The 22,829-nt window shown below is 44.3% G+C and overlaps 1 protein-coding gene across 1 annotated transcript in view; it reads left to right on the forward strand.

The window, feature by feature from the left end:
* The window catches only part of LOC126204047 (roundabout homolog 2-like), a 318,078-nt gene that overhangs the window by 209,221 nt on the left and 86,028 nt on the right, over window positions 1–22,829 (forward strand). The window contains exons 6-8 of the mRNA XM_049938471.1: window positions 4,151–4,497; window positions 9,609–9,810; window positions 19,419–19,729. Coding sequence (XP_049794428.1) covers window positions 4,151–4,497; window positions 9,609–9,810; window positions 19,419–19,729 — 860 coding nt within the window. The remainder of the gene's footprint in view (window positions 1–4,150; window positions 4,498–9,608; window positions 9,811–19,418; window positions 19,730–22,829) is intronic.

The raw sequence follows: 22,829 nt of genomic DNA on the forward strand, positions 1-22,829 counted from the left end.
CCGTATGGCGAGATGGTCGGGGCATCAGCCTAGTAAGCAGGAGACCTGGATTCGAATCCCGCTCTGGCACAAATTTTCGATTGGTATAAATCCATGCCCACCGCAGCTAATGGTTCAAATGGCTCTAAGCACTATTGGACTTAACATCTGAGGTCATCAATCCCCTAGACTTAGAACTACTTAAACCTAACTAACCTAAGGACATCACACACATCCATGCCCGAAGCAGGATTCGAACCTGCGACCGTAGCAGCAGCACGGTTCCGGACTGAAGCGCCTAGAACCGCTCGATCAAAGCGTCCGGTACCGCAGCTAATATCTTTAATTCCTTCGTGTCTTGATTCATAGTGCCGGCAGGATCAAAATGGCGTCTGTTCTTTCGGATGTGTCCAAAAAAAAAAAAAATGGTTCAAATGGTTCTGAGCACTATGGGACTTAACATCTATGGTCATCAGTCCCCTAGAACTTAGAACTACTTAAACCTAATTAACCTAAGGACAGCACATAACACCCAGCCATCACGAGGCAGAGAAAATCCCTGACCCCGCCGGGAATCGAACCCGGGAACCCGGGCGTTGGAAGCGAGAACGCTACCGCACGACGACGAGCTGCGGACTACAGGGAAAGTATTGCAGCCCAAGCAGTAGGTACGGTACGTGTTGTTTACGCTATACTCGACATAATCCTATCTCTGTACCAAGAAGAGACTGGAATCGTAGGGAGCCTGGATGTGGGAGTCGTAAAGTGCTGAGAAAAATAATAATAAAAATACATTTCTTGTTATTTACTTGCCTCAACGGTATTTTAGCACTGACAAGAAACAAATGACAGGAAGTATTACAACAGCTACTATAAACTCATTCATGATTACGGCACTGAAAATAAAGTTTGTACACATAATTTTCAGGTAAGATAAGCAATAAGAAAATAAATCTTACCAAATATATTAGGTTCCTAAGAATAACGTACGAAAGAGGTGGAAAGAAATGGTAGTTTAACATAAGGCTACTGTTTTGATTTAGCTCAGAGATCTCTCGGACCCATCAGAACTAAAACAGAATGACATTAATACAAGACAACCAGAAATCGCACACCATATAATTATACGAGACCCTCATAACTTTAACTAGCAACTCTGTAATGGTGAATCAAAGAGATTACTGTAACAGTTCAAAGGAAAACAGACAAAGCAAGACGGTTCGCGGTTTTAACATTTGGTTTGTAAATGAGACTTCCATAAAACAATCAAAATTAAAATATAATACTCCGTTTACCCTCTACAATAGGCTCAATATAAATCGGGCTTGAACTGTTAGCCCGGAATTGTGACCGAAAATAAAAATCTAAAAGAAATTTTACTGTCACTGAAGAAAGGTAAGCGGCATTATGAATTTCGCACCACGAACATAGGACTTCGCGAATGCCAATAGCCTTTCAGGTGGTTCAGCAACACGTGACAGAGTTGGTCCCCGTTTTGTTAGTACACCTGTGTTTGACTCCAAGTTAACTCCGACAGCACAGCATCCACATGTCAGGCAGCAGAAATAAGAAACGTGCCGACTCCGAAGACTGAAACCCGCGACCAAGTAGGCAGAGGGAATCAATGATTTTTCAACTGTCATACGCACGGGGTCTCCTCTGGACGCCCGTCCTCGGCTACAAGTAAACACTGGCACAACGGCATCCACAACGGAGGCAGCCGACATGAGAAGCTTACGTATTCCGACAACGCAATCTCGTCACCATACAAGCGGAGAGAAGAATTGATTTTTGAATTGTATTATGCCCGCCCCTTCCACAGCCACCGATAACGTGAAGAGTCGGACCTCTTTTGTCTATTAGCGATCGCAGTTACCAAACCAGCCGCCAGACAAAGATTCAGAGCAGGAAGAAGTGCGCGTTTTGTTAATCCTTTCGCTACTGCAGCCAAGCCCTTTGCATTCCCTGCAGAGACGACTTTTGTTACGGCTGTACTGCTCTCCACATGCTGGTGCGTTTGCTGAGAGACAGTGCGTGTAAGAGGTCAAACAGTGCAGTAAATGAAATGTAGGAAAGATACGGAAATTTTCCATAAAACTGAGAGTAGAAGGTAATCTCATTCCGTTCTCCAGTTGTTGAGATATTTATCCGAAGGACGGTCGCGTGCGTCGCTTCCGGTCACGTCCTTCCGCATCACGAATTACGTGGTCATAACTACCGTCTTTTTTTTCAAATGATAGTACGAAACGAGGCACATATCTTGTATGATAAGAACTCGAGACTTTTTTGTTCACCAAGATACGGAAGAAACTCGTCAGCAGCAGTGGGAGATTGGCGGCAGAGCACGCATTCAAACGTCCATTGTTTCGTAAACCCTCTTCGCCTGTTTTGGAAAGGCGTCGTCGCTCTCGTCGCTTCTGTTGTGGAGGCCGAGTTGGAAATTTGTGGTAAGTTGCAATGGGACCAAACTGCTGAGGTCATCGGTCCCTAGGCTTACGCTCTACTTAACCAAACTCAAACTAACTTACGCTAAGGACAACACACACACACCTACGACCGAGGGAGGACTCGAACCTACGACTGGGAGAGCCGCGCGAACCGTAGCAAGGGGCCTCGATCGCTCTGCTACCCCGCGCGGGGGCTGAATTCAACATTGGTTCAAATGGCTCTGAGCACTACGGGACTTAATATCTGAGGTCATAAGTCCCCTAGAACTTAGAACTACTTAAACCTAACTAACCTAAGGACATCACACACATCCATGCCCGAGTTCCGGACTGAAGCGGCTAGAACCGCTTGGTCACCGCGGCAGGCAGGGGCCGAGTTACCACTGCTGTTGCGGTAAACCGAGTTTGTGAGTTCGTGAAACGGCTTCTGGTGCAGTACACCACGAAGACAATTCCTACCTGCCACTATTATGCAGCTATGCCCCAGGGTCAGGTAACAGGATAGGAGAGCGAAGGTTCTACAACACTCCAACAAATTAGTACCTCCGACACAAATGAGTTAAATGGTTTACTTATATTTGTGACTAGTCGAATAATGAATTCAGCAACACTGCTTCTAATACAACGCAAAAATGGCCCTGTACAGTTAAGTGCAAATAATCGTAGGTAAACTTCCCAGTGCATAACAAATCCAAATTACAAGTACTGTCTGTTCACTTGCAAGAGTTCACTAAACGACATTCCTTGTCAAAGTGCTTGAGGATTATGTATAACCAAGTGGGCGAGAGCTGCTCATCACTATTCTGAGTAGGCATCTGCCCGTTGTCATCTAGTCATTGACGGATTATACTCGGCAACTGGCCGAGGCGAAGTCAATATCTTCATCCTCAGCGCTGCCCGTAGCACTGGTGGAGTCTCTATGGTACTGGCACCAGCTTTCATCTTTGCGCCGGTGGTGCTTTAGCTCAGGCTACGTCTATGTCTTGTGCCAACGACACAGCACACAGCACTGCAGGAAAACACAAGTTCAGCACGTCCACAGCACCTGGATAACGGCGTCACAGCATGTGTTCGAATGTTCGAAATTGTATGAATTCTAAGGGACCAAACTACTGAGATCATCGCTCCCTAGGCTTACACACTACTTAATCTAACTTAAACTAGCATACGCTAAGCTCAACACTGACACACACACACACACACACACACACACACACACACACACACACACACACCCATACCCGTGCGCGAGGGAGGACTCGAATCTCCGACGGAAGGAGCCGCGCGAACCGTAGCAAGGCACCTTACACCGCGCGGCTACCCATTGCGTCCAACGGCATGTGTACACAAGCCCACAATGGCGAAAATATTAAGTGGGCTCGGCAAGCAACTCCGCTCCCTCACGCGATACGCAGACCAACCCCTCGGTTGGAAACGTCGAGCAAAGAAGTTTTATGAGCGTCAGCAATCGATTTTTAACATTTGCGCGGTTGAGATATGTGGTCACCTGGCAACATGAAGTTGCGGTGAAAGTTCAGGTGGTAGCTAACCTCGGTGTGCCTGACTCATCCCACTCATCGAACCAAGTCACGTGTTTTAAACTAACCAGAGATGTTTGCATTTTCAAAACTATGGAGCGGTTCTGATTGTTTCTCTGTGAGGGATAGTGTATCGGACGCTACAGTCAGCTGCGCCGGGTGAGTGTCTGGTGGTGGTTGTTGCAGCGCCGCCCGCGTTCTGGCGGCGGCCATCGGACGCGACGGTGGCGGAGGGCGGGGAGACGTCGCTGCCCTGCGCCGCCCACGGCCGGCCGCCGCCCTCCGTGTTCTGGGCGCGCGAGGGCTCGCGCCGGCTGCTCTTCCCAGGCAGCAGCAGCAGCGGCAGCGGCAGCTCCCAGGAGCAGGAACAAGCGCAGGGACAGGCGCAGGACGCGGGCGAAGGCCAGCCGCGCCTCGGCGTCACCGCGGACGGCACCCTGACGCTTCGGGCCGCCAGGCCAGAGGACGCGGGCCGCTACGTCTGCTCCGCAGTCAGCGCCGCGGGATCCGCCACCAGCAGCGCCGAGATACAGGTAGTCACCACACTCTGCTGTACCCTACTGTCGCTGTCCTGTGTAGCTACATCTACTACCATACTCTGCTAATCACATGGTCATGGCAGAAGATACTCCTTTTTTTTCTTTTTTTGCTATCGTTTCGGCCTGCTATGGATCACAAAGATTTTTACCTCTTCCCTGATTGCGTTTTCCTGTTTTCCTCTTCAGCCAGTAGATTTTATTTTGGCTGACTGTGCTTCTTTCCTCTGTTTTGACCATTTGCAGGCAGGACGTGGAACTGGCGTAGTAAGCGAAATAAGGTTTTTAGTAATTTTGAATTTTTCTCTGAAAACTTCTCGATCCTGAATGTCATCAAATGAAATTTCAGCTTCCTGTAAATCCTTTTTAACTTGGCTTGCCCATTTGGAATACGATTTAGTTTTCGAAATTGATGAATGTCTGTTGTTGTTGTGGTCTTCAGTCCTGATACTGTTTTGATGCAGCTCTCCATGCTACTCTGTCCTGTGGAAGCTTCTTCATCTCCCAGTACCTACCGCAACCTACATCCTCCTGAATATGCTTCGTGTATTCATCTTTTGGTCTCCCTCTACGATTTTTACCCTCCACGCTGCCCTCCAATACTAAATTGGTGATCCCTTGATGCCTCAGAACATGTCCTACCAACCGATCCCTTCTTCTAGTCAAGTTGTGCCACAAACTACTTTCCTCCCCAATCCTATTCAGTACTTCCTCATTAGTTATGTGATCTACCCATCTAATCTTCAGCATTCTTCTGTAGCACCACATTTCGAAAGCTTCTATTCTATACTTGTCCAAACTATTTATCGTCCATGTTTCACTTCCATACATGGCTACACTCCATACAAATCCTTTCAGAAATGACTTCCTGCCACTTAAATCTATACTCGATATTAACAAATTTCTCATCTTCAGAAACGCTTTCCTTGTCATTGCCAATCTACATTTTATATCCTCTCTACTTCGACCATCATCAGTTATTTTGCTCCCCAGATAGCAAATCTCCTTTACTACTTTAAGTGTCTCATTTCCTAATCTAATTCCCTCAGCATCACCCGACTTAATTCGACTACATTCCATTGTCCTCGTTTTGCTTTTGTTGATGTTCATCTTATATCCTCCTTTCAAGACTCTATCCATTCCGTTCAACTGCTCTTCCAAGTCCTTTGCTGTCTCTTACAGAATTACAATGTCATCGGCGAACCTCAATACCTACTCCGAATTTTTCTTTTGTTTCCTTCACTGCTTGCTCAATATACAGATTGAATAACATCGGGGATAAGCTACAACCCTGTCTCACTCCCTTCCCAACCACTGCTTCCCTTTCATGTCCCTCGACTCTTATAACTGCCATCTGCTTTCTGTACAAATTGTAAATAGCCTTTCGCTCCTTGTATTTTACCCCTGCCACCTTCATAATTTGAAAGAGAGTATTCCATTCAACATTGTCAAAGCTTTCTCTAAGTCTACAAATGCTAGAAACATAGGTTTTCCCTTCCTTAATCTAGCTTCTAAGTCGTTGGGTCAGTATTGCCTCACGTGTTCCAACATTTCTACGGAATCCAAACTGATCTTCTCCGACGTCGGCTTCTACTAGTTTTTCCATTCGTCTGTAAAGAATTCGCGTTAGTGTTTTGCAGCTGTGACTTATTAAATTGATAGTTCGGTAATTTTCACATCTGTCAACACCTGCTTTCTTTGGGATTGGAATTATTATATTCTTCTTGAAGTCTGAGGGTATTTCGCCTGTTTCATACATCTTGCTCACCAGATGGTAGAGTTTTGTCAGGACTGGCTCTCCCAAGGCCGTCAGTAGTTCTAATGGAATGTTGTCTACTCCGGGGGCCTTGTTTCGACTCAGGTCTTTCAGTGTTCTGTCAAACTCTTCACGCAGTATCTTATCTCCCATTTCATCTTCATCTACATCCTCTTTCATTTCCATAATATTGTCCTCAAGTACATCGCCCTTGTATAGATCCTCTATATACTTCTTCCACCTTTCTGCTTTCCCTTCTTTGCTTAGAACTGGGTTTCCATCTGAGCTCTTGATATTCATACAAGTGGCTCTCTTTTCTACATAGGTCTCTCTAATTTTCTTGTAGGCAGCATCTATCTTACCCTTAGTGAAATATGCCTCTACATCCTTACATTTGTCCTCTAGCCATCCCTGTTTTGCCATTTTGCACATCCTGTCGATCTCATTTTTGAGACGTTTGTATTCCTTTTTGCCTGTTTCATTTACTGCATTTTTATATTTTCTCCTTTAATCAATTGAATTCAATATTTCTTCTGTTACCCAAGGATTTCTACTAGCCCTCGTCTTTTTACCTACTTGATCCTCTGCTGCCTTCACTACTGCATCCCTCAAAGCTACCCATTCTCCTTCTACTGTATTTCTTTCCCCCATTCCTGTCAATTGTTCCCTTATGCTCTCCCTGAAACTCTGTACAACCTCTGGTTTAGTCAGTTTATCCAGGTCCCATCTCCTTAAATTCCCACCATTTGCAGTTTCTTCAGTTTTCATCTACAGGTCATAACCAATAGATTGTGGTCAGAGTCCTCATGTGCCGCCGGAAATGTCTTACATTGATGAATGTATGCTATGAGTATGTCTTTGCGGGTTCATTCTTTCTAGATGAACAAAAAACGTCATTCTCCGCTTCCTCATGCTGGTAACAGTGTCTTCTGTAGGTTCGTATAATTCACAGTTTTGTCTTCGGAGGAATTCTCCGTTTTCTTTGATACGGCCAAGGATTTTCCTCAAAATTTTCAGGTCTTTTATTTCAAGTTTTCGTAGTGGCCCTTTCTTCGTCATATTTAGACATTCTGATGCGTACAAAGCTGACGCTCTGATTACGGTGTTATAATGACAAAGTTTTAGGTTTAAAGACAGACTTTTGCTTTTGTATAAGTCTTCGCACAGATGAAAAGCACCTTCTAGTTTAGATCACCTACTTTCTACACATGCATTTTCTGAACCGTCAGGTACAATTATTTCTCTAACATATTTAAATTTCTTCGACTGCTTGATTTTCTCTTGCTGTATTTCAATATGAGGAGGAGCGTGTTTGATGTTTGTGATGAATTCAGTTTTGCCAAATTCTAATTTTTTTTATTTTGCTTTTTTTAGGCCAGTCTTAGCAGCAATTGATTGTAGGCTGGACACTGAAACCTTAGCTTCATCAATATTATTTGCAATGAGTGCCAGATCATCAGCAAAAGCCAAAAGGTGGTCAAAAAATTTCGATTATTGGAAAGACTTTTGTTTATTCCTCTACTTCAGCGTTGTCTTGTGCTGAAAGATACAATGCTGCAAGGAGAGAAAACTGCAGTGAGTTGGCGCAAAAAAAAAAAAAAAAAAAAAAAAACACAAAGAGAGCTCCACAGGGTTCAATTTTAGGTCCATTCCAATTACTCACTTACACGAATGAAATTTCCAATTAACATTCATCAAACGGAACCGATACTTTTTGCAGGGGATATTAGTGTTGTATTAAACCCTACTACAGAGAAAGTGGCATATCAATTTACAATGATCTTTTAAAAGGAATTGTTAAGTGGTTCTTTGACAACATTCTCTCTAAATTTTGAGAAAACACATTATGGTCATCTCAGTAAAACAGATAGAATCAGACCAACAACACGCGATCAGCAGTCAGCAAACAAGATACAATGCACCACGTTATTGCGTATGTAAACTTCACCTGAAACACCATAAACACGACGTGTTACCATGCCTAAAACGCTGTAGAAAAACCGTTGTCATTCAAAATAGCTTCCAGTCGTCTTGGAATGGATAAATACAGTTCCTCTATGTTTTTGAAGGGAATATTTTACCATCCTTCGGCTAAGTAGTGGCAAATTCAGGTAATGCTGATGGGTAGCGATCACGCACCCATCTCTCCAAAGTAAACTACAAAGGCTCAATAATATTGAGATATGGTGACTGTGGTGGCAAGGCGAGATGCGGCACTTCATCCATGTGTTCAGAAAAAGCGTATCAGGACGATGCGAACTGTGTGAGCAGGGGCCTGTCCTCTTACAACAAAGCGTCACAATTGACAACAAGACATTGTGCCATATAATAGACCTTATCAGCTAAACTGGCCACATGATCCATGGAACTATTTCCACCTTGCAGTGTAGCTATGCGGCCCATTGGAATACAACGATTCATCATCGAAACCCCACCACGTTTCACTCATGGGACGTAAATTCGACCAGGTGTTTGAAACAGTGCGAAAGAATAGTCCGACCAAATGATATCCTTCTATTGCTCCATACTCCAGGTTTTATGCCTCCGAAACTACGGTTTCCTGTTACTAGCATGTGTATGACTGATGAGTGATTTTGGAATTCCAGCTCAGCCTGCAATTCCCTGATTATAAAACTCCTTTTGTGTTCTTTTGGTGCTCACATGTACGTAATTGAGAGATTCTGTTCTGCAGTGATTTGTGCATCTGTCGTCCTCTTATTTTTCTTCACAATCCTTTTCAATGACCGTCCTTCACAATCATACAATACACACATCTTTTTACGTTTTCACTTAGCGGACCGTGTTTTTCCATTTACCATATAGACAGTATAAATCTCCGATACGATTCCTCTCGAAGCACCGGAACAGTTTGCCCGTGCTTGCGTCATTTAGCTTCGACATAATGCGTACTCACGATTACACAGAACACTGTTCTGTTCACGACTCACACTCGCAACGTATTGAGCACATTCTACATGTGCCGTACATGGTCAGATACAACAGCGAAACCTGGCCTGCATCTACATTTATACTCAGGCATGTATTTCTTGCGGTGTTCCCCTGTTTTATTCCAACCCCTGTGTATTACTGACCTGATGTGTTTGCGTTCCTAACTGATTGAAGGAAAATTCAACAATGAAAATCACTGATAATAAAACCGGAACAGATTACATATTTCTGGAGAACAAGTCGATGAAAGGCCTAAGACGTATATAAATTAAAAGTTACATCCCGTTATTTAACTGTATGTCTCTATGTGAAGCAGACAAATGTTTCATTAATGGAGATAATGTGTGACAACTTTAGCAGATACTTTGAAATTTTTATTTACATTGAAGTGAATGCTCTTTAGGTTTTGGCCCCTGGCGACGAGCTTCCTCCTATTATTGACATCGGTCCTCGAGATATGGAGATCGCGCCAAGGGGCACAGCAGTGTTCCACTGCCTCACGGCTGGTGCCGCCAAGACATCAGTGCAGTGGCAGAGGAACGACGATCCTCTGGTCCCTGGAGGGCGTATAGGAGTGCTGGGCAACGGAACGCTTGTCATCAAGGGTAAGTTCTCAGAGCATCTCTTTCTCTCTCTCCTTAAATAAATGATCGTAATCTACCAGTAAATTACTGACTCGCTGAGCTTCCGTGGCTGTCTACATCTGTTATACAAACTCCCGTCCACCTTTATCTGATAAGTGCTCTGCATCAAGTATTCTATCACGTATTCGACAGTCAATCAGCCAAACTCCAGATTCTTAGAGTAAATGATAGTGGAGCGGCAGTAATACCACATGGCCAAAGAAATGTGGTAATTACCTCATCCAGCATGGACTGGTGCCCGTCATTTATGGACCCTAACGAGCGGGAAATTACGCTACACCACGTTTGTCATTAAAGTCATGGCCCATCATATAGTGAAGGACAATCGAACTAGACACACCTACAAGGGACGTGTAGTTCGCGTACATAGGGGAGCGGTCAGCGTAGGTGGCTGCCATGCGAAAGGCCCTCATTCGATTCCTGCTGCTACCAAAGATCTTTTTTCCTGCTGGGAGGATTGGCGCGAGGTCTACTCAGCCTAGTGACTTTAATTGAGGAGTTCCTAGAAGAAAAGTAGCAGCTCGACGGTCCCGAAAGGCTGCAAAACGGCCGGGAGAGCGGTATACTGACCACATGCACCTTGATACCCCTTCCGCATGACACCGCAAGGCAGACGATGAGACGGTGGCAGGTGAACATCCTTTGAGGCTTCAAGGGGTGGACGAGGAGCTCATTTGTCCAGTAGCGTGCATCACCCACTTTTCGTCCGTATAAAGGCGTCGAGAAGTCGGAACGCGGATTCCACCACCCTTCGAAAGTCATTTGGAACCTCACGATGCAGCAACTTAGTAGTAGCATCAGCAAGGCGTGGATTTCTCTCTCGCTGGCGTCTTAGAGGTGAAGTCGTAGGCCGTACCACTATCATGCTCGCTGAGACTTCCTGAAGTTCTAATACGGTTCGGGTTCAGTGGTTTAGCCATTTCTTATCAGAACTCGTCTCGTACAACGACGTATCAGCGTAGTAAGTGCGTCGTGAGAGTATCTTTGTTTGAGGAAATTCACCACTAACAGAGACAAGAATTGGTGGACTCCTCGTGTAAGTCTGAGTCACCAGCAGGGAATGTTGATACGATGAGCGCGCAGCCGTGCAGCAACTACTCATTATTTCTGTGCTGGATATCAAGAATCGTGCGAAAGGTGCAATTTAACGTGTAAAGTGCAGCGATGAAACAAAGGGATGCAGATGATCGAGCAGTAGGTTTCTACCTCTTGTGCTGGTCAGAGACCACGGTAGTTGCATTTGGGACCCAGCTTCATGCCACGTAAAAAACCACCAGGCGAGAATTCATCCAGCGCCTGCCTGAAAGATGCCGCGTTGCCATGCTAGAGACATCGCGCCCTTTGCTTTTAGCGCGCTCAAAATCTATCATCAGCGTATACTAACATCTAGCGCGACCCATCAACATTCCAGGTGACCTTTCTCCATACTTCGTGGTTCAAGTTGTAGTGGTTCAACACAGCTGCTAATCTGTGCCAAGTGCTAAGTGCTGTGGATGGATTCAGTAGCTCATAACGACGACATGATTCTGCATGGTATGCCTGCTTACGTGTCTCCGTTATTTAACATTAAACTGGCGACTGTTTGCTGCACTGTGACGCTCCAATCTGCTGTTAGTCTCCTCCTCACAATGATCGAGACTTGTCATCAAAACGTTGTTGTCCACGTTACTTGACTTAGCAACGGTTTTCCCCTAACTGAATCACTGACGGTGTCAAGTTACTTTTAATTGTGATATTGGTTTTTTAGCCTTCCAGCCACGTAAAGATATTACATATCTGAAGGGAAAACGGTAAGGTAATGCATAAAAGGTAAAGATGTAACTACAGTAACTTCATAATTAGTACGAAAATATATCAAATATGATTACAATAGGATTCCAACATTAAAATCATTACTTTATATTTCACGAATGCCCCTTGTATTGATACTTTTGTTTCGACTAAAAAAGAAGGTAATCTCGTATATATTGAAATTTCTTTTGATAATATCGACACGGGTGCTGAGGTTGTTAATTGGTATTTCAGACAGCTGATGTCTCTTCGTAACTCTTTTGTCAACTCCTGTCGGTCTTTGCAGCCAATTGATTTAGGTGTTCGTATTCACCGTAGTCGCCCAGAGGAGACGGTAAATGATGTTGATCGGATGTTGGTGATGTTTGAATCGACCCTGATGGAATATCAAACAATATCGACACGGGTGCTGCGGTTGTTAATTGGTATTTCAGACAGCTGATGTCTCTTCGTAACTCTTTTGTCAACTCCTGTCGGTCTTTGCAGCCAATTGATATAGGTGTTCGTATTCACCGTAGTCGCCCAGAGGAGACGGTAAATGATGTTGATCGGATGTTGGTGATGTTTGAATCGACCCTGATGGAATATCAAACGGGATATAATGACTAACAATCCTTGCCGGCAGCCGTGGCCACAGTACCAAGGGCTGGTTGCTATTGTTGTTGTTATGGTAGCGTAGTGCCTTCCCGTCGTCGCCTGTGTGGCTCTTTACTCTTTGTCCTACGCATTTTCTTCCGAGATGTTTAATCATGTAGGCAAAGTCTCCGGATGGTACAAACTTGTATTCTTTTTTGTCATTGTAAATGGCTTTCTTCGCAACAGCATCATCTATTTTAGTGCGCGATATGTTGTAGAAAAATTTCCGCTACCAGTCACAGGAAAAGGTTATTTATTTGTCACACGACCGGTTTCGGGCTGGCGCCAATCCTCAGGTGTTTTCCACTTACAACTGTAACATTTGTATCTGTTTAGTCACCAGAAAATAATATTTTTGTATTTATACAGTGATCACTAGCAATATAAACATGTACATGAATGTATAAACACCTGAGGATGGGCGCAAGTCCGAAACCAGTCGTGTGAAAAATAAATAATCTTTTATTCTGACTTGTGGCGCAAATTTTTCTACACCCTATGAAGGAACAGTCACAGAGTTCGACAGCATCCACTATGGATAAAATTAATTTCATGTTGATATGTGCTTCAATTGCTATGTGAGTCTCCTTCCTAATCTTCCGCCACATATTGGTCACTGTTGACTCGACTATTGCGTGGTGTGTGTGTGCCTTCCTTAGCTTCTTAAGCAAGGAGATTGCCTTTTAAGAGCCGAACAGAATAGAAATACGCTTGTCAGTTGTTAAGTGTGTATACTTTATTGGTACATAGTTCACACACTGGCACAAGACGGTACCCCGTGGTTGCACGAATTTGGAGATAGAACGACCCATGTATCGGGTACCAAAGAACTGGGAGCAATAACATGTGCTGATTAGGACTGTTGATGTTTCTAAAAATATCGGGACTCCAGTCCGATATATCGATATTTAAGAAATGAAATCACAGGCCGTCGATATATTGAATAAAAGTACCGACATGTCGGTATAACGACAGAAAAAGTATCGACCTACGGGCCTATAAAAGTATCGTCTGCACATTGTAAATATACTGTCGGGTTTAGAGATATATATATATGTAAGTATTGGCCCGCCACGGTGGCCGAGCGGTTCTAGGCGCTCAGTCCGGAACCGCGCGACTGCTACGGTCGCAGGTTCGAATCCTGCCTCGGGCATGGATGTATGTGATGTCCTTAGGTTAGTTAGGTTTAAGTAGTTCTGAGTTCTAGGGGACTGATGACCACAGATGTTAAGTCCCATAGTGCTCAGAGCCATTTGAACCATTTTTTTTTTTCTTTTTCGTAAGTATTGGTTCCGTGCATCAACAAGCCAGTAGCCTGTCCATTCCCTTAGAGCAAGGACTGAAAGAAAAACAGTACACGTTCACGCTTGGCATTAACCAGTTTGCCAGCAATGGTAACTACATGTAAGTGGCATAATAAAAGGTGTCCGATGGGTCCGTCGTTCAGTATCGTCACAGATCGGATTTGTACACAACACTTCCTGTCGACTTCCGTTTGTTCGTTTCTGCCAACGCCAGTGACCTTGCAGTTGTAGTGTCAAAACTGCGAGGTGTAGTTGAACGTTGCAGCTTCAGGAGACAGGTGGACCAGGCGGCGCAACAGCTCATATGTCCCATCATTATGACGAGATGCCATTCCAAACGCCACTTAAACGTGGAACAAGTAACATTTTCAGGGGTTTGTTGCTTGAATCGTTTACATTGACTATAATGTTCAGTTATCTAACCCTGTTCTGTGAGTTTTAATCATTATTCTACGCAGTGGCCTGTAAACAAAATTACTGCTAACCCAAACAAGTCCTTCAGCGGTAGATACTTGGTGCTACCACTGTAAAGCCAGGACATGTCGCTAGTTCATCTATGATAACAGGAATAATACTACATCTTCCCTGAATTTTATGAGTTTGAGTCAGCACTGGGCTTGTCTAGTGCAGTAGAAAGATGATCTTGTATGATATCAAGCAGTACCGTTGGTCATACCTGCTCGCAGCCGTTTACTGCAGTTTCCTCTGCTTCAGAGAGGAGCACTGTACGATTACGTTGCCATCCAGCCGGTAACCACTCATCGATCTAAATTAGCAATCAGTGTCGTTCCTTTTGAATAACAAAGTGTTAATACGGCTTAAAAATAATCTATGAAATTAATCTGAGCAGGTCAACACGTTGCTTTCCACCGAATAATGGGCCTTCTGCTTAGCCAAACATTTGCATTACTGGGACATCACGACATCGTTCTTGATCTGTGATGTCCTGCATAATCAGAACTACAAGATGTACTAACTGAGCTTCTTATCGATCTCTGCTTCACCTTAGGAACACGAGCTCACAGTTTGTCCATGAAAGCGTACAAACGTCTTGGTCTCTCGGCGTTGAGGGGCCTTCGCTACAGTAACAACAGCTTCATTACATCGTTCGCAACCGAACTGATTATCCCAGAAAGAACCTGAATTCCTACAAACCAAAATACATCATTTTGACGCAAAGAGACCTTCCTCAGTAACAATATTATGGTTATTAAGAGAAATGATGTTATTAAAATTTTATTGCCTAATAATAATATCTGAACTAGATATAGTCGAGTTCAGCATCGAATACAGAATATCAGAAATGAAGGGCCACGTTTTTCTACAGAATATTATTAGTGTTAGCTTAACGAAACTCTTATATTAAACCAGCTTTCTTTGTAGAGTTTCAATGAAACACACATTTCCCTTCATACAAGGGATTATTTTGTAAACTTGGGCCGCCTCTGACTATTTCCTATTATTCGTATTTCCTCTCATGACGATTCTGTTAATATACTTGATAAGAGTGTTACGTTCCTCTCACTTGTCACAAACATTTCCTGTGATAATACCATCGTAGTTCCGTCTTTGGAAGTTATCTACACACACAAGCTGCTGCCACTGGCCTGGCTCATTATCGATCAGGTGAAGAAAACCGTGTCGCTTTCGCTTACTCCAAAACAAAGCTTGTGCCACAGGATCCGCCTTCGGGCTAGGACCAAAAAGCTGAATATCGAAAGCGTCGGGTAGTGGTTTTTCCCACTGCACAGTAACGGCTACCCCAAGTGGACATTCAACATAAAATGCATTACCACAGGGATGAAAAAATACCAGTCGCTGAAAACAAGCGGGCCTGACGTTCATGAAGATTAGCAAAAAATTAAAAACTAGTGCTGCGAGAGGGATATAACGTAAATAAGCATAGAAAACCTTGAAGTCACTGAACAAGTAACCGACAATTCATTATATATTCGTGAGTAACTAAACTGAAGAGACTCGCAACTTGATAAAGGGCGCTCCTATAGTAAAGCGAATAGATTTATTGGGCGCGTCATGAGACGGGAGTGTTATCGGGTCTTGTTCAAACTGTCGCCGTGACAGTCACTGCGGAAAGGAGAAGAGACACGATATTAGCAGTCAAGGTTAGTTCACAAAATATCGGTATACCGGCATCTTCACTAAAAAGTATCGATATATTTCAGCGACAATTATTTCCTATATGTATCGATATCGAAATGGCAATTGGAGAGCCGATATTTTTATTTTATATTTTTTTGCGATTTTCGGCAAGTATTTGAAATTGTTCTTGTGAAATTGTAGTAGAACATAATTTTACTTTCACTGTGTGATGGAGTCGTAACTACTTTTTGAGCTTTCACGTCCAGTCATCCTCTTTGAATGTGAAGCAAGTGTAGATGGCACCAAAGAAGAAGTGCAGTTGCAAGTATGGGGAGGGGGGGGGGGTGCGAACGGAGTAAGAAGATATGTGATGTGAATAAATAGCACACCAGTTGCGTTAAAAATCAATTTTTAAGCAATTAGTGTGCTATTTCTACACATCGGCATTCTTCAAAAACAGTTGCTGAAAATGATGAACAAAAATCGAATGGTTTTGCAGTGGATGTAGACGTGTGAAGGAAAATGCAATTTCGGCACTCTACGCTAGCAAAATCTGCTCTTATTAGCTTAATATCTGATACATCCAGCATCGCAGTTTATTTAGGAAGTCGGCGCCCGGATCCTGCAAAGAACGACTGAAGAGAATCGTTCAACGTGACAGAGGTGCAAATCTTCCGCAAATTGCAGCAGATTTCAATGCTGGGCCATCAACAAGTGTTAGCGTGCGAACCATTCAACGATACACCATCGATATGGGCTTTCGGAACCGAAGCCCCACTCGTGTACCCTTGATGATTGCACGACACAAAGCTTTACGCCTCTCCTGGGCTCGTCAACACAGTCATTTTACTGTTGATGATTGGAAACATTTTGCCTGGTCGAACGAGTCTAGTTTCAAATTTTATCGAGTGGTGGGACGTGCACGGGTATGAATACAACCCCATGAATCCATGGATCCTGCAAGTTAGCAGGGGACTGTTGAAGCTGGTGGAGGCTCTGTAATGGTGTGAGACATGTGACGTTTGAGTGATATGGTACCCCCGATTACGTCTAGATACGACTGTGACAGGTGGAACATACGTAATCATTCTGTCTGATCACCTACGTCCACTCATGTCCTTTGTGCATTCCGATGGACTTCGGCAATTCCAGCAGGAAAATGAGACTCTCCACAGGTTCAGAACTGCTACAGTGTGGCTCCAGGAACACTCTTCCGAGATCAAATACTTCCACTGGCCACCAGACTCCCCAGACAAGAACGTTACTGAGCATATCTGGTATGCCTTGCAACGTGTTGTTCAGAAGAAATCTCCACCCCCTCGTACTCTCACGGATTTTTGGACAGCCCTGCAGGGTTCATGGTGTCAGTTCCATCCAGCACTACTTCAGACATTAGTCGAGTCCATGCCACGTCTTGCTGCGGCACTTCTGAATGCTCGCGGGGGCCCTACACGATATTAGGCAGGGGTACAAGTTTCTTTGGCTCTTCAGTATAAATACCCTGGCCCGTACTGACGGCTGCCACCATGGAGAAATGCCACTAAGTCGCTGCTGAAGTACTGGTTATTCTTCGTGTTTTGCTGTCGCCGTTAATTCAAGTCGATAAAACAAATATCACACTAGACTAATTTTGGACCACCCTATCTAATGAGCACGTAAAATTACGCTTTGAGGACTTTTTTTTAATTTGGGAAACAAACCGACACTGTCCTTCGACTCTGGGCGTCGTATGAAAGACACGGTAAACTGTGTTTTAAACTGACTCCAGGTAAACACTACAAAAACGAAACTGCACATATCTGAGGAAGCACCAGAGAGGTTGAGCTTGTGACTCTTAGGAGAACGCCCAATGTATGTATGTCCTTAGAATATCATCAGGTTGCCGGGTTGTGCCAGTATCATGATATAAATCGTGTGGTTGTCATATGTAACGTTACACATAAAATCTGGAAACAGTGATCGCAAGCATGCCGTGTCAGCTCGCTATACTTCCGACAGGCAGTCAGCCGAATGTCTATGACCATCGTTTCCAGAGTTTTGTCTCTGACGTTACATTTGACGACCAGACCATTTCTGTCACGAAATGGCACAACTTAGCAACAACATGTTGTAGAATTTTTGGAGCCACACGGGATTAGCCGAGCGGTCTGGGGCGCTGCAGTCATGGACTGTGCAGCTGCTCCCGGCGGAGGTTCGAGTCCTCCCTCGGGCATTTGTGTGTGTGTTTGTCCTTAGGATAATTTGGTTAAGTAGTCTGTAAGCTTAGGGACTAATTACCTTAGCAGTTAAGTCCCATAAGATTTTACACACACACATAGAATTTTGGAACACATATGTTCGAGTACAATGACTTTTCTGGAGACTAGAAATCTACTCTGCACGAATCAGTATGGGCTTCGAAAAAGACGATCGTGTGAAACCCAGCTCGCGCTATTCGTCCACGAGACTTAGAGGGCCATAGACACGGGTTTCCAGGTAGATGCCGTGTTTCTTGACTTCCGCAGGGCGTTAGATACAGTTCCCCACAGTCGTTTAATGAACAAGTAAGAGCATATGGACTATCAGACCAATTTGGTGATTGGATTGAGGAGTTTTTGGATAACAGAACGCAGCATGTCATTCTCAATGGAGAGAAGTCATTCTCAATGGAGAGAAGTAAGAGTAATTTCAAGTGTGCCGCAGGCGAGTGTCTTAGGACCGTTGCTATTCACAATATACATAAATGGCCTTGTGGGTATCGTCGGAAGTTCACTGAGGCTTTTTGCGGATGATGCTGTAGTACATCGAGAGGTTGTAACAATGGAAACCTGTAGTGAAATGCAGGAGGATCTGCAACGAATTGACGCATGGTGCAGGGAATGGCAATTGAATCTCAATGTAGACAAGTGTAATGTGCTGCGAATACATAGAAAGAAAGATCATTCATCATTTAGCTACGGCATAGCAGGTCAGGAACGGGAAGCAGTTAATTCCATAAATTATCTGGGAGTAGGCATTAGGAGTGATTTAAAATGGAATGATCAGATGAAGTTGATCGTCGGTAAAGCATATGCCAGACTGAGATTCATTGGAAGAATCCTAAGCAAATGCAATCCGAAGACAAAGGAAGTAGATTACAGTACACTTGTTCGCCCACTGCTTGAATATTGCTCACCAGTGTGGGATCCGTACCAGATAGGGTTGATAGAAGAGATAGAGAAGGTCCAACGCAGAGCAGCATGCTTCGTCACAGGATCATTTAGTAATTGCGAAAGCGTTACGGAGATGATAGATAAACTCCAATGGACGACTCTGCAGGAGAGACGCTCAGTAGCTTGGTACGAGCTTTGGTGGAAGTTTCGAGAACATACCTTCACCGAGGAGTCAAGCAGCATATTGCTCCCTCCTACGTATATCTCGCGCAGAGACCATGAGGATAAAATCAGAGAGATTAGAGCCCACACAGAAGCATACCGACAATGTTTCTTTCCACGAACAATACGAGACTGGAATAGAAGGGAGAACCCATAGAGGTACTCAAAGTACCCTCCGCCACACACCGTCAGGTGGCTTGCGGAGTATGGATGTAGATGTAGATGTAGATGATCTATGAACGAAACCGGTCGTAATACCATAAATGTATAATAATACCGCTATTCTGGTTTTCATTACTCATTAATATATGTGTCAGTCGACAGTGGTGTGAACATGATCAAATTTTAGTACATATCTAACGCTCACGTTGCTTTGCAAACGCAGAGGTGCAGCCATCGGACGTGGGCAAGTACAGCTGCTGGGCAGCTTCCGGTGGCGGCCGCAGCATGCATTCGGCGCTGCTGTCGCTGAGCGAGACGCCGTCTGGCTCGGTAGCTGCGGTGCCGTGGAGCGCCGCGGCGCTGCCTCCGGCGCCGTCACGGCCGCGTGTCGCCGACGTCACGGATACGTCACTGACGGTGACGTGGCGGCCCGTGGAGGGCCACGTACTGGGCTACACCCTGGAGTACTGCTGCCCGGACCTGCATGGCGGGTGGGTCGTGGCCGGCAGGAGGCTGCCTCCAGACACCTTCACCGTGAGTACCTCACCAGCTCTCCTCACAAAAGATGTGAGAAAAAATTTTCATAACTGTGTGCCTTCAAATTTCAGTGAAGGGTCACTGCAGACTATTACCAGGTGGAACACATCGTAAGTCAAGGTCACAACCTTAGTGACCAATGCGGTCAGTTTAGTAATAGAAATAAAACTGAACTGAATGTATTTTGTTAATTTCAAAATATTATCCTCTCGCGACACTTTAGTGTCAGTCTTACACATTCCGTGATAAGATGTTTGCCATTCACAAGTGTGAAACAGGACGACATTTGTTTGAGAATATCGATATAGTATGGTGAAAAGCGTTTAAGCTGTGGAAACGAGTACGTGGGTACACATGAAATTTTTGTATAACGTTTCGAAAAAATAAAGACAGATTATTAATTTTTTTTTATCTTTGCGAGTACATCTCTCCAGTCTTGGTACACGTCAAAATTCCCGCGCCACACTACCGTGGCATGTTGCAAGAGGAGCCTAAGAGAAGTAGTGCAGTCCAACAATAAAGTGAATTATCGTTCTAATTTTTTTTTTTTTTTTTTTTTTTGTATTTCAAGGAATAACGTCATATCCATCGACGCATGGTCGGTGGAAGTATAACACAGCCTTTAGGTGCCGCAAGCGCTTCTGGTGTGCTCAAACTACACTACTCGCCATTAAAATTACTACACCAAGAAGAAATGCAAATGATAAACAGGTATTCATTGGACAAATATATTATATAGAACTGATATGTGATTACATTTTCACGCAATTTGGGTGCACAGATCACGAGAAATCAGTACCCAGAACAACCACATCTGGCCGTAATAACGGCCTTGATACGACTGGCCATTGAGTCAAACAGAGCTTGGATGGCGTGTACAGGTACAGCTGCCCATGCAGCTTCAACGCGATGCCACAGTTCATCAAGAGTAGTGACTGGCGTATTGTGACGAGCCAGTTGCTCGGCCACAGTTGACCAGACGTTTTCAATTGGTGAGAGATCTGGAGAATGTGCGGGCCAGGGCAGCAGTCGAACATTTTCTGTATCCAGAAAGGCCCGTACAGGACCTGCAACATGCGGTAGTGCATTATCCTGCTGAAATTTAGGGTTTCGCAGGGATCGAACGAAGGGTAGAGCCACGGGTCGTAACACATCTGAAATGTAACGTCCACTGTTCAAAGTGCCATCAATGGGAACAAGAGGTGACCGAGACGTGTAACCAATGGCACTCCGTACCATCACGCCGGGTGATAAGCCAGTATGGCGATGACGAATACACGTGTCCAATGAGCGTTCACCGCGATGTCGCCGAACACGGATGCGACCATCACGATGCTGTAAACAGAACCTGGATTCATTTGAAAAAATGACGTTTTGCCATTCGTGCACCCAGGTTCGTCGTTGAGTACACCATCGCAGGCGCTCCTGTCTGTGACGCAGCGTCAAGGGTAACCGCAGCCTTGGTCTCCGAGCTGATAGTCCATGCTGCTGCAAACGTCGTCGAACTGTTCGTGCAGATGGTTGTTGTCTTGCAAATGTCCCCATCTGTTGACTCAGGGATCGAGACGCGGCTGCACGATCCGTTACAGCCATGCGGATAAGATGCCTGTCATCTCGACTACTAGTGATACGAGGCCGTTGGGATCCAGCACGGCGTTCCGTATTACCATCCTGAACCCACCGATTCCATATTCTGCTAACAGTCATTGGATCTCGATCAACGCGAGCAGCAATATCGCGATACGATAAACGGCAATCGCGATAGGCTACAAGCCGACCTTTATCAAATCGGAAACGTGATCGTACGCATTTCTCCACCTTACACGGGGCATCACAATAACATTTCACCAGGCAACGCCGGTCTAATGGTGTTTGTGTATGAGAAATCGATTGGAAACTTTCCTCATGTCAGCACGTTGTAGGTGTCGCTACCGGCGCCAACCTTGTGTAAATGCTCTGAAAAGCTAACCATTTGCATATCACAGCATCTTCTTGCTGTCGGTTAAATTTCACGTCTGTAGCACGTCATCTTCGCGGTGTAGCAATTTTAATGGGCAGTAGTGTAGTCAGAATAACGACAGACGATATGGTGGAGCGTCTCTCTGGCTAGAACTGGGAATCGCTATGGAAATAGAAGCCTTGGTGCTCGGAAGATCAGCGTATCACAATCCGGGCGACAGTGAAATTTAAATTTTTCGTGCGTCAATAGGACTCACGCACTGACAATTCCGTGTATACTTAATTATGTATATACGCAGCTCATCTATTTTAGGAATCGAGCATCTCGACCACTCTCGCCTGTTATCGACATTGATACTGGCAAGATATCAGTCCCAGGGATTCCAAGACTTTCGAGAATGTTTTAATCTCAAGTCTGACATCAGTTAACAAATGACCTGGGATATATTTTTTGTTGTGATATAATTGCAAATTTATATTTTTCAGATTTTTTTTCGAACTGTCAAAACCTTGCTTCTAGCAAAGTTTCATGACAATAGGCCTACGGGAAGTGCACTATAAGCTTTGACGAGTGAGTTGTGAGTGTCACAATATGTGACTTGAGTGGCGGTATCTTTCGACTGCATTGATTCAGTAGCTTACACTTATTACCGTGTCAAGGGACCATAAAGCTTAGTACGTGACAATGTTCAGCTTGACACATATACCCGTTTCTGATAATAAGGTGTCTTAACAGACGGAGGGTAGATAGACACTTAGGTAGTGTATGTCAAAAAAAGGAAAAAAAATGTAACAGAATTACAAATTTACTGTTTTCGAACGTTTTCCTATGGTTGTAACGTGAAACCTTGCTAGGCCTACTTGCCAAATTTCATGGTACTAGGACAAAGGAAAGTATCCTATAGGTTTTGTTCAGTGAGTTTGCTTAAGTCCAAATATGTGACATAGACGGCCGCATCTTTTTATTACAATTTAGTTAGAAGCTTACGTTTCTTACATCGTCAAGGGACTGTAGAAGTTAGTACATGACATAAATTTAAACTGGGCATGTCAACCCATTTCTGAGGAAAAAGGTTTTGTAGCAGTCGGAGAGACAGACAGATAGACGGACAACAAAATGATTTTGCTTACTGACTGA

This window comes from Schistocerca nitens, chromosome 9 (assembly GCF_023898315.1).
Source record: "Schistocerca nitens isolate TAMUIC-IGC-003100 chromosome 9, iqSchNite1.1, whole genome shotgun sequence".
Classification (NCBI taxonomy): Eukaryota; Metazoa; Arthropoda; class Insecta; order Orthoptera; family Acrididae; genus Schistocerca; species Schistocerca nitens.